The sequence below is a fragment of the Teleopsis dalmanni genome, chromosome 2, assembly GCF_002237135.1.
Source record: "Teleopsis dalmanni isolate 2A chromosome 2, ASM223713v2, whole genome shotgun sequence".
In the NCBI taxonomy this organism is placed as follows: domain Eukaryota; kingdom Metazoa; phylum Arthropoda; class Insecta; order Diptera; family Diopsidae; genus Teleopsis; species Teleopsis dalmanni.
The window spans coordinates 45,954,421-45,968,525 of NC_051847.1; the positions used below are offsets into that span (position 1 = coordinate 45,954,421).

A 14,105-nucleotide genomic window follows, 5' to 3' on the forward strand; every position below is an offset into this window, starting at 1 on the left:
TAATTATTTATTTCTTTTTTAAGTTGTTTTGTGTATTTAAAGAATATTTTTTAAGTTTCAAATTTTTCTAAACACTTTGAAATTAAACATGACCACGACATTTGGCAATAACAGTTTCTACGTAATACAAAAGTATTTCACACCTACGTTTCAATAGCACCGACTTAAAAAAAATACTCACCTGGTGGGGGAGCACATCCAAGAGGACAAAGTAAACAATTTGTACCAGATATATCTATCTATTTGTATGTTGTAACATTAAAACAATCTTTTGATTTTGAATTGGATTTTATTTTTGAAATAATTATTTCCAGCGAATAGATTGAGGACGGTCGCTGCCTCAGGGCTGCTTTAATTTATTAAATAAATTTTTGATTAACTATTTTGATGAAAGATTTCCATTTTCAAAATTAAACAATCATATCAACTCAAAATCCAATCAAGGTTAAACAAATAAAATAATTTGCATTATTTTGATTACTAGTACACAATTGAAGTGTATTGAACGTATTTTTATTGAAAATATTTTAGCATTTTGTCTATCAAAATTGAAATTCAAATATATTTTTTAAAAGAAAAAAAAATTATAATGCATTTGGCACTTACTAATTATTTACATTACAAACTTACATATAGTAATTTTGTATATATCTAAAATGCAGTAACTCCTTTGAACTTAATTGAAGCAAACAAAAAGAAAAAATAGCAAATAAAAAGTGAAAGTGAAAAAATATTTAATAATTACTACCTCAAGCCCTCTAAGTATTGTCGGTTGAGATTTTAAGTTCTCCTTGGCCTTGCTCAGATATACAAAAGAATCAGCTGTACGAACCAAAACACGTGAACATATGAAGGGCGCGAGCAATTAAAATAATAAAATACAATCTACAAACTAACAGTGAGTGAAGTCAGTAAACACAGAGAAGTGTGTGAGCAAGAATAAGCCATCAAATCTCCTCGTTTAAGTTCTATAGTTTAATTTGATGCGTGTAATTATACAAATATATACATTTACATATATATGTTGATTTCATATACATTTATATATATATATGTATATAGCTTATAATTATATTTTCCATCATGTAATGTGCAATACTCCCAAAACAAACAAATTGTCTTTTAGTATATCCGTGCGTAAAGTAAATGTTGCGAGCACGTCCAACAGTTTGTTTTATTTCTGTTCAATTCTTGTGTTATTCTTTTAAATATAAAAAAGCGCAAGTCTGTAGAGTGTGAAGAGATACATTTTTTGTGTTAACATTGAAAAATGTTTTTTTTTTTAATTTGCATGTTACACGAACTATGTTAATGATAACATAACTAAAAGAAGTAAAATTATCAAGAGGATAACATTTTATGTTGCCAGAAGTGTGTGTACCAAGCAACATGTATATAAGCTTAAGTTAACATGTATGCAAGCTATACATTTTCATTTGATTGTATTCAAGCAATCAAATTAAAAAAAATTTGCTAAATGTTGTTGAATTTTTTGAATACTAATTCCATCAATAATAATTGCAATATCATTTTACCATGTAAAATAAGCTATCAACAGCAAATAAATAATTATATAAGACTTTATTCACTAAAACTTTAAAAACGTAGTTACTTAATTCAATGCTTAATCTAAGAAGTATATCAACGTAAATATGAATTTTAACAATAAATCTGCAAATATGATTTATTTGCTATAATTATTAACTCTAAAGTATAACACGGTAAATATATTATGAGTTTTTACCTTTCGCAATTTTAGCTTTTCCAATTAGTATGCCAATATAAGTTATTAGATATAATCTACATCGGATTGCACATCATTTATCTGTTAAACTTCATATAATTAATTAATCAAAATTTTGTTTAAAAAATGTTTAACTAATTTTTACATTCATTATAAATTAAAAAAACATATCCTTTTATGCATTTATTGCACATTATTTGAAAAAAGAAAAAATTATGTTAAAATTTTGTCATTTAATATTTACTTGTATTGCTAGGTACAAAATTTTAATAAATTCATGTAGACATCCTTGTTAATTAAGTTCAGGCTGTTCGATCATCTCAAAGCAAAACTTGGAACAAGATCGTATGACGCCAAATTTAACCAACTCACCCATGTAAAAATTCAACATATACATGGAATGGCGACCCAAAGTTACACGTTCGTACTCCTTCATAACAAATTTTTTGATGGCATTACGAGATATTTTGGCTTTCTTCTTAGTCAGCGTCATAATAGCTCTATCAATCATATTCTTGTTAATATTACGAGACTTTGAAAGCTTAGGTCTACCATATATACGACGCGGGCGGTTAATCCTACGACGTTTCTTTGGTCTTGCACGTCTCCTACAAATTGCTGCTCGAGTCTAAAAAATATTTTATTAGAACTTTATAGTTAAATTTATTGATAATTTACCATGATTTAGAGATTTCCTAAATATTGAGATAAATTTATATACACTAATAACAAATATATAAATTTTTTAGTTGGAACTAATTCGAATCCATACGTATATAAATTTTTTGTTTTATGGAATAAAAAACTTTAACAAATATTTAAGTAAAATTTTTTATCCAAATAATAAAACTGGAATACTAGATTTTTATCAATTCCATTAGGTATTTAAGGTGTAATTCAAATCTTTTTTATGGAAGAGATTTACTCAAGCAGTAAATATGCAAATACTAGATTCTTTCTAATTTCACTAAATACATAAGTTGTAACATAAATGACTGATATTATTCTAGTCAATAATCCTAGATGGTATGATATAATTGTTGTGTATAGTAGAATTTTCAAAAGGAATAATCTTTAAATTGTATTTCCGGACTACGTATATTTGTGTTGATGTAGAAATATTGTAATATTTTTAATAACTCAATTTCACTTTTTATTCTCATGCATTGTCATATTGGAGACTGGGTTAGCTTACTCTCTGCTGAATCATGCTAGACTAGTGTAACCCTACAACGGATTTCGGCATCTACATTAATTAGTAATTAATTCACTTGATTACTAATTAATTCAATTATTTATTCCAAACGGTACAATATTTGTTTCTAAAACATACTTTTTCTTAATGTATTAAAATACGACTGAATATTTTGATCACTGTTCACAGTATCGAATTTCTATAGAATTAGAATTTGATATGCCTGAAAGATAGTTACAGATTATACTTTATGTTATAAATAAATTAAACGTCTTTTATATATCAAATAAATAGCGTTATCATAATTATAATCAGATATATGTACAACTGTAAAATTGAATACGTTTGATATTTTTAAAAACAATCTAAATAATTTATTCTTTCATTAATACAAATAACAGTGTGTACAAGTATTATTATTAACATTAAGTTGCAAATGCTAATAACAGCGTCTGTTTGGCTACAAACAATTGAAAAATCTCGTTTAAACTAAAATACGCACTGTTTTTGCGCCCACTCATCTCATTTGAGTGGTGGCTATTATTTCGTGGTGAATATATTTTCTGTTATTGTAAAATTTATTTTAATGTAAAAGCCTTAAGTCGCAACACAAACTAAATAGTCTGTCAAAGGATTCTCGACGTATACGTAGTAAAAGCGGAAAAAGTAGAAATATTCCTGTCAATATATATAGTAATATTTTTGAGTGCTGTTTTAGTGATTTGTGTGAAATAAAAACAAATTATATTCATTAATAAACTGAATTTAAGAAATACCACAATTCTCAAAGTAAATATAAATTAAATTTATTAAACATTTTTAAATTTTGATATTTACGTATTACAATCAATTATTCGTTTTCATTTCCTATTAAGTTTTTGTTTATATATATTGAATGTAATATTAGTGAGTATTCATATCCTACCACAGTAGTTTATGTGGCGTTATTTTACTGATAAGAACATAAATATTTAAATTTCAAAATTTTTTTTTAATATAAATTATTATAAAATATTAATTCTGAAATACATTTTGTTTTTTATAAATTTTTAAGCACTCATAACTTTCCTTTTGCTTTATTTATTTGATATGTTTGAATTTTTTACGTGAGAAAGTTTTAACATGAATTAAAAAATTTTTGTAAAAATAAAATTTTGAATATATTATTTATGCGTTTTAACATTTATTTTGATGTATGCCATTTACACATTAAATAAATTTACCGACGGAATGTTACGGTTATTGAATAAAGTCACTTAGATATTGTCATAAAAATTCATAAAATAAAATAAATAATTTGAAAGTAATTAATAATTTAAAAAAATATTTAAAAAATATATTTATTTATTTCCTTATTACGCCAAAAATAAAAATTCAGTCAGTTATACACTGTAAAATCGTTTAGGTTTAAAATTCGATCCATTGTATAATTTAGGCAATCTAAACTTATAGACCTTTTTGATATTAAAAAAGTACCTATTTAAAATTGTAAATACAATATATAATTTATTGTTGTAATAAATTCATAAGTTTTTTTTGTTGTTTTATTGATCTTGTAGAGTAAATCAAAATAGATCAAAGAGTAATATTAAAACCTAGATTATAAAGGGAATACTTCACTCTCTTTAATGATTTGCATGCAAAACCTTAAGGACCAAGTATAATTTTAAGTAAAATTAAACTTTTTAAATTGAAAATGATCTCTTTTCTATATAAATTCTATATAATATATAATTATATAATATATTCCTATATAAAAAAATTTTTGTTGTTGCAGTTTTACTACTATTCAATAAAAATCTCTCTATTGAAAACAATACTTCATAAGAATTTCGTTTCTTTCGAAATATTTTAAAACAAATGATGACTTGCAGTGAAATTAAAATACTCATGGCAGAATTTTTCGTATATTACATTAACTGTAAGATACTAAAAATATTCATACACAATTTATACAGAAGTAACAATTAATTTCATTTCAAAATTATAATATATTCTTAATAATATATATTTGTGTTATGACTGATAATAAATACTTTAAAGTTTAGTATTATTCACTCTATGAACTTTTAATAATTTAAAAAAATTTAATAAGAATTTTAAAATTTGAATAACTAAGATTTGTAACCCATTAGCCACTCTCAGCTGATAAATGAGTCCATCATTACTTCTAAAATTTCGACAGGTTTAAAATTCTAAGCTTGAAACTTGCAATCCTTAAAATTATGTAGAGACTAATAACCCAATTAAAATTGTTTCTAAAGACCATCGATGACGAGTATTTAGCAATATCCTAAGAAGATGTAAGGTCAGCCAAAAAATTCAGTCAGTTATATATATCTATTTTTGTCATTGGAGTTCAATACTATTTGAACCTTTCAATTAAAAAAAAATTATTCGTAAACATATTTATGTAGTTACTTTGCGATTACTAATAGAATAATTGGTGTTAAGTTCCTGCGTACTCCAATTTGACTAAGCATTTTAGTATAGCTATTATGAGCAACTTTATCTACAACTTTTTATATTAATAAAGCTAGATATCGGACTTTAAAGTTGGAAATTGTTATATATCAACCATGTTATTCCTTGTATTGAAACAATTTAGAAACTGTTTACAAATATAAAAAGAAGATTTAAAAGTTTAAAATAGAAAATGAAGAAATATACTACTGAACGCTAAATGGCGTATGTAGTTATTTTGTTAGAATAATGCTTTATCACAACTTTAAGGCTCGATAACTCGATATATAAACTATATCGGCACATACCAGGTTAGAAAAATGTGTTGCAAATAGCGGATTCTACTAAAACATATCGTCAAATCAACGTACCCGGAACATTTCAGTCGCAACAGGATTCAAAGTATTTTAACCGAACGAAAAAGCAGGTTTAAACCAGATTAAACGACAAAATAGATTTAAATTGCTCGTAGAGCATATGGGCGTGTAGCCAACATCTTTATCTGACAATACATTATTCAAGATTTTTATTTGAAATATATTTGACATTTTTAAAATGTGTTGTGGTGCTTAAAAAATTAGTATAAATATAAATATATAAATTAAATAAATAACAGAATAATTTGCTTTCCAATTTATAAGACCTTACATTATATTTAAAATTGAATTTAAAATTGTTTTTTAAGGTATAGATAAAGACCTTTGAAATATGTATTTAATTATTATTTTACAAAAAAATAAATGACTGAAATAAACAAATTAAAGGACAAACACTTTTTAAGGCCAATGCAATTAAAATGACTAATTAATTTAGAATTATTAATGTACATCATATATCACGTGTTCTCTGGTTTGAGGAGATATATTTCTTGGTAAAAATATTTAACTATGTATTCTAAAATTTAAATAGTTTGAGAAATATTATATGAAATGTTACATTTTTACAACTTTTATTCACATTTTTAATTAATTTCAATAATTAAATTATTTTAATTAATAATGAAAAGTTTGAAAATAAAATAGTAAAAAAATTATTTAAGCGAAATATAAGAAAACCTGAATAAGATTTATATAATGACAAAATAATAATCATAATTTATGACATGATGTAGGAACAGGAACCGGATGGGATGACGTAAAAAAGCAGCTTAATTTATATGTGCGGAATAAATTTATTTCACAGACTTATTTGGTCTGCAAAGTTTGTTTATCTATGGTAAAAGCATATTTGTTGCGAAAGAAAAAATAAAATTGTGTTATTTTTTTCTCTGATTACAAAATTATTGTTTTAGTTTGTTTACATAGTTTTCATCTATAACATATATGTTTTATATGATTTTGAAACCGTTATATATTATAATAATGATAGAAAAGAAAATAATATATGCTTTAATTTTTTTTTGTCAAATAAATAAGAAACGATATAAGAAAATATCTAATAAAAATAAAATTGTGTTTAATAATAAAACATGCTTATCAGATAAATAAAATGGTTATAATAATTTTACACTTCGAAAACATTATAAATTTTTATATAACAATAATAAAACACTTTTATAAAATTAATACAGTTTATAAGACAATTATATACGGTAAAATTGTATAACGTGATATGTTTTAAATATTTACACTTTTAAATAAATATCTAATATTAATAACTAAGAATAACAAACAAAGAAATATGAAGAAACAAAGTTCAATTTTATAATATTAATATAACAAACTTAAATACTTAAAAATTATTAAAAAAGTAATATGAAATTATTTTTTTTTTTTATATTTCTTGTTTATTATTCTTAGCTTTTAATATAATATATATTTATTTAATAGTGTAATAATAAATAATAATATTAATAAATAATAATAAATATAAAAATACTCTTTCGTTCTGAATTATTTTTTCATATTATATAAATTCGTAATTATTTAGAAATATGAAGAAAATATGTACAGTTCTTAAAAAAGTTTTAATTGAAATTTTAATTTATTTTATATATAAATAATATAATTTTTTTGTTATAAATTGGTTTCTTATTTTATATAATTTTGAAAGTTTTTGGATTAATTAAAAGAATTAAAAAAAAAATATCATTATAAATTTTAATATATTAATATAACAATATTGGAAATACAGCTAGTATAATAAATATATTATGCACATCACACTTTTAAAGACCTCTGTCAGACCTACCCACAGTGTTGTCAATTAAATATTGTTCCATGAACTCTATTGTAATATATATAATATATAATATGTAATATATATATATATTAATATATATATATATATAATATATAAACTATATGTTACGAATAAAATAAATAAATATTTTAAAATCAATTGAATTCTTGAATTGCACTAAATTTTTCTAAAAAAATTATTCTACTTAAAGGTAATTCCTTCAAAAAATGACTTTTGCATTTATTTATTTTTTATATTCTCTAAAATAAAAAAAAATAAAAAAAAAAATAAAAAAAAAGTATAAAAAATAAAAAAATTTTATAATAAATTAAAAAATAATAATAAAATAATAAACCATTTGAAAATATAAAAAAGATATAATAAATTTATAAACGACATAATAAAAGTTACAAAACTTATTAGTATAAAATTAAAATTAAACACATAATTAATGTATTGTGTTTATATACGTTTGGTATCGAAAACTAATTTCTTTGAATTTCAAGCATTAGGATAAATTCAATGCATTTTTTATTTATATTTTATTTATAATGAAATAAATCAAAAAAATTTGAGACTAGTAAAATTACGTTTACAATTAATTTTAACATTAAAATACCATTCGATATCCGAGAAGACTTGTATGTTGTTATATTATAGTTATCGAGGTATTGGGCTCTAAAGTCGTAAATTTTTACGTGAAAGCTATTGACAATAACTAGACGTTAGTAGTGGTAAACTATTGTTAATCCTGATTGTATCTATTAAGTGATCTATTGGACTAACCATACAACTGAGGACAGATAGACTACAAACAACAATTTAGACTAGTTCTTACTATAACATTGCAAGTGCAACTATTCATTACGAATAAATAATAAAAATATACAGAATTCTAAATTTGAAAAACACAAGTTAAGTGTACGTTGACTTTACGTATTAACACAGGGTTCGTGAGCCTTCAACTCCTGATACTTACAGACCAAAAAATATTTAGGAATATGTCAACCAATAGACCCAAAAAGCAATGATAGATATTTAGCGGTTTCTAAAACAATTACAATGATATTTCAAAATATTATTTAATTAAGAATCGAATTTTGGGTGCCCGTTTCTTTGAGAATCTTAACCAACTGTAAGAATTCTCACTAAATAGCATTTTAAGCTTCGCCAAAGGATCCAGGTGGTTTTAACCCCTGAGTTTTTCTATTATACGGTAGCACAATGAGCCAATAGCCATAAGTGGTTCTCCTACGGATTGCTGGTATTACATAACTAAACCTAAAATTTTAATTATTACCCCATTTGATCTTATACATCGTAATGTACTATTTTCCCTTTCAATAATAATTACTTTCTTTTCTATTCGAAATAGATTTCTTTTGATATGAAATAAAGATTTTATTTACTGTATAAAAAATTCATCTCTTAAAAAGATACTTGAATGTGAAGAAAAAAATCATAAATTATTTTAGTCATAAGGAAACTATGTATTAAATTAATTTTAGGTTGAATCTTTATTATCAGATTTGAAATCATTTTATAATTAAATTGATACAAACTATTTCACTCTACAAGTAAATATAAGTGTATATAGATACACTTATATCCTTTTAAAACAAAACATTTTCAATCCGATATTTTGTATTTCATTATCAAATAACTATATAATAAAAAGATATTGTACATCAGAAAAATTTAAAATAAAGGGGTCCTTTCTATTAATATAAAACTATAAAACCTTTTGCAATAAATTGTATACAAAATAGTGAAAAAGGCTTGTTTCAATATACACTTCAGATAAAAGATAGGTCCTCACAGTTTTATAATACACTGAAGCAGTTAATTTAAAAAGCAAAATAGTGTACGTAAATTTGTCAACTTCACACACAGTTTTCTTACTCTTCGATACAACGCATGTGAAAATTTGTGAATATCTTGAAAATTCAATGCCACATACTTTAACCCAATCAACATAAGTGGAAGTACTGTGCCACTTATCCTTAAATGCAATCCTTTGGGTTTACATACGATTGTATACGAGTATGTATGGATGCGTGTAAACTCTATACAAACTTTTGTTGCTCGACGGAATAGTGAACAGGTGACGGCTGATGAAAGATTATTCCGCGATAAGGCATATGAAAATTGTCCCTAAAATATGTTTCCAACTATTTTATGAATTGGGTTTTGTAAGTGGCTGAGACAGAATTGTTAAGGATTCAATACATAAATGCATATCATAATGAAAGCGTGCGTTAAATAAATAATTTTAAAATACCTTTTCACCGTTAAGTGTTAAATGTATTGTATTCATATCCTTTATGGAAAGCTTGTTAAGTTGTTAATAAAAAATTATGGGAAGTGTAAAAATGCTTTTATTTTGTTATACATATGGGAGATTTTCAAAACCAAACCATATTGTTATTTATGCATCACATGTAACAAAAAGTTTGTATAAGAGTTAATAGAGTAATAGAATAGATAAAACTTTTTCTCTATTTTTATAGTGGATTATATGCAGAGTGTTTTTAGGAGCATACAATAGTGTTCGACGATGATATCAAAAATGGTAAAAAAATGATTAATTTTGAGGAAAGTGAGATTTTCTGTACAAAATAATATAAATTCTTAAAAAACTAGAACTAGAATTTTTACACTCATTGCGGTAGAATAACCATTACATATAAGAATCAGATTAAAGAGTACCAGATATATTATTTAAGCTATTTGAATATATTGTTTTTAGGACATTGACTAAAGGGTTTTACAACAGACTTCTATTGGATAACATTTATAATAATATATGTTAAAAACAATAGGTTTTTTTTTCACTAAATAATCACATCTAAAGTTTACGGTGCAGTTTCATGAATATAAGTTGTAACTTAACGTCAAATTTTCCAGACACAAGTGACTATTATATTTTAATAGAAACTAATTATATTTCATACAAAGGTTTTTCGAACTGTAGTGAACTACAACAACAAAAATTTTATTTTTTATATTATTTTAATTAATTGAATTTTTGGCTGATTATGCAGCTGTTTCGAGTATTGCCAAATACCCATCATCAGCAGTTTTATAAAACATCATATACATGCAGGTTACATTCTAAATATTCCATAAAAATAAAACTTACTATACTATACAGCTATACAGTTATTTTAGATACTATTAGGAATTTACAAGTTTAGTAAATTTATGTCTAATATCTAATATCAGAGCATATTTGTTACTACATTAATATAAAAACAATAATAATATATTATGTTGATACATAAACATAAGTGAATATTTTATTTAAAATCTAATAATGTAATGCTTTGTTTTACTTAAATTATTATTTTCAGGTTCGTCTTTGATTCATCACACTGAAGTACGTCCTTACTTGTATCGTACCAGCAAAAGGAGATTATACCAGCGGTAAGTAAAACACTCTTAATTGTTGATATGATATATATTATCATATTATATCATTACAATATATCAATAAAATATATTACTATTTAATTGGGATTCATTTTGTTACAGAAATGTTTATTCACTTCATTTATTGATTATCTTGAAAATTTCCTTTTTTATTGCTGAGTTATTAATTTATGTATGAATGTTATTTGTCAAACATTTTTATCATTTTTACAATTAAAATAATTAATTATAAATCAACACAAGAAATTAAATCAATACAAGAAAATTAACAGAAGAGAGTCATATATTACAGTTTTAATTTATTTATTTACGTATTCAGTTTCGTTTGCCTTAACCGAAAAATTCACCGTCTCACCAATAAAAAGTTTCATTTACACAGACAGATATTTTGTTTTTTAATTATTCGCAAAAATAAATATAAAAATGTTATTTTAACGATAAATTAAATTAAATGAAATAAATAAAGTTTAAAATTCGAAGTAAATATTATTTAATAAACAAAATAAATCTATTATAAAATACACAAGCATAAATATATAATTCAATACTCCGATTATTTTTTATTTAATCGAACTAAACATTTTTGTACATTTTTTTAAATGTTAAAGGAAATTTTTAAAACTAAACTTAATAAGTGTATCGTAAAAATAAATAAACACAAAAATAAATTTCTTAGTTAAAATATGTAATAAATATTTAAATTTTGTGTCTAAGAAGCACTGCACTTAATTTTAAAATTTAAATAAATAAATTTAAATCGCTTTTACTAGAAAAAACTAATTTAATTTATTAGAAACAAAAAGCGTATTTTTTTTAATTAACATTATTCATTATATATAGAGAGATATGGATATGTGAGAATTTTTTTTAAGACACACATGATTTTAGTAATTGTTGTTATCTTATTTTGAATTTTCGATATATATTTATATAAGGTAAACATCTTTTATGTTTTAAAAAATTTTTTGATTGGTATAGAAACATAAAATAAAGACTTTATTTTAGTACTTTAATGTAGTTAATTCACGATATTCATCTGTTTTGCGGTATATTCTAAACTAGAATAAAATTAAAAAAATTAAAAAAAAAATAAAAAAAAATAAATTAAAAAAATATAATATTGTTTTGTATAAGCTATATTGTGAGTTAATATATATTTAGTATAGGAACTTTTCGTTTCTTCCAATCAAAGGTTAAAAAATTTTATGATAATTTTTGCCAAATTTTTATTTTAAATATTTTTTCATAATTTAGTTGAATTATCCTTGCTCATACAACTTTTTATTAATGTTGTTCTCTTTAAAAATATTTAACATAATTAAGTTCAGAGAACTCAATTGGCTACTGAAGAAACTTCAAGTTATAATCACAAAACTAAAGGTAGAAAATTTTGATAAATGCTGAAGGACTTTATCTCGTTAACTCTTTTATTAAAGTGCAAATTTTTTTTTAAGCATATACCATAGTGGGGGCTTTATTTTATAGGCAGTCACAGGGTCAATTGTACGCTGTCTGTGGTCATGACCCATGACATGAAGACTATGGTTTGCAAATAGTCAAATTAAAATTGTCAATTTTGTACTTTTCCTACTACTTTGATTTAATTGCAACAGATTAATATATTGATTTAATACTACGCATACTAACTAGTCCACATTCTGACATTAATACTAGTAAGCAACACAACACTATTGTTCCTAATATGTTGAGGTACAAAAAATCTCATCTTCAGAAATATCAGTTCATACTTTTGTTTTTAAAATGTCAAGACATTTTAATATCTTTATCAATGTATTTTAATTAATTTATTTTAATGTGTACTGCAATAAAATATGAGCAAAGAAACCATTTTAATTGGTATATACAATATTTCATCCAATGGGATTCCCATTTTTTATGTTAAAACAGTTTTGACGTTTGTGAAAAAAACTAATTTTGTTTATGGCAAATATTATTTTGAAAATAATTTAACATCAAATAAAATTCTATTATATTATACATAATTTGTTTGGAAAAAGTTTCGTAAATAAAGTTTTCTTTAGTTTAAGGTTTCGTCGTTGTTTAGTAGTTCGGTCCACATTTTACTTTTATTGAGCATAGCAATTATTAAACTAGAACCCTTTGGAACTACATTTTCTAAATTTTTGCGCATAAATTCAAGTAAAAGCATCAAATTTTAAGTCCTTTTCCATTTACGAATTTTGCGAATTTTTTCTTGATTTATTTATTACGTATTTAGTTCAACATTTGTGCGAAATATTTTTAGTAAGCTTAATTGCACTGCTTTTATGTAAAATTTCACAAATAAAAAAATGAAAAGAAAATAAAAGTAAGGAAAACACACTAAAACTATAAAATTCAAAAAAAAAAAAATATAAACAAATAAAAATTTTTTAAATAAATTTTAAGCTGTAAATGAAGTTGCTGATGCGCACTAACAACTTAATTACTGCTTTTGTTGAAAGCGTTTGTATCTTGACGGTACTGCATCTGAAGGATTTTATGTACTGCGAAATAATTTAATTTATTTTGTCCAAAAAATATACAATTTAATATAGTTTCTTTAGAGCTTAATGAGAAATTTTGCATCTACATAAAAATAATGACAATTTTTTACTTAATTATAGTCTCTTGAAAGCGAAAATTGTTCATTTTATTATTTTGTTTTTATTAACTAAAGGAGTTAGCAATAGAGTTAAAAAATAATATATTTACGAGTGGAAAAAGCAAAGTCTAATTAAAATTATAAAACTAAAGAATTAAGATCGTAATTTTATTTAAAGGTTTGTACTAAATATTAATCCTCTGTCGATATTAGCTACTGTTTTAAAGTATTTCAATAAAGTCATCTTGAAAATATTACCAAAGATATTAAGATATTAAATAATAGTTAAATAGATAGTTAAATATTAGCAAGCAAAGACTACAGTAACTATTGCTTTATAATTGTTTAGTTAATAATTAACTGCTGATCTCACTAATATTAAAGATTAATTTAATTATAAAACATTTTTGAAATTATAAAGTTCTTTAATCAGTATAATGTCTTCAGTGTTGATTTTTAACCGGATTTAAGATAGAGTGCTAGAA

General features: G+C 23.3%; 1 protein-coding gene across 1 annotated transcript; it reads right to left on the reverse strand.

Moving 5' to 3' along the window:
• Nucleotides 1–1,975: 1,975 nt before the first annotated feature.
• On the reverse strand, nucleotides 1,976–2,522 carry LOC119685103. Its single transcript, XM_038099309.1, has 2 exons — nucleotides 2,423–2,522; nucleotides 1,976–2,372 (listed from the first exon to the last, which is right to left on the reverse strand). The coding sequence occupies exons 1-2, from the start codon at nucleotides 2,423–2,425 to the stop codon at nucleotides 2,037–2,039; spliced, it is 339 nt and encodes a 112-aa protein (XP_037955237.1). The 5' UTR covers nucleotides 2,426–2,522; the 3' UTR covers nucleotides 1,976–2,036.
• Nucleotides 2,523–14,105: the final 11,583 nt, after the last annotated feature.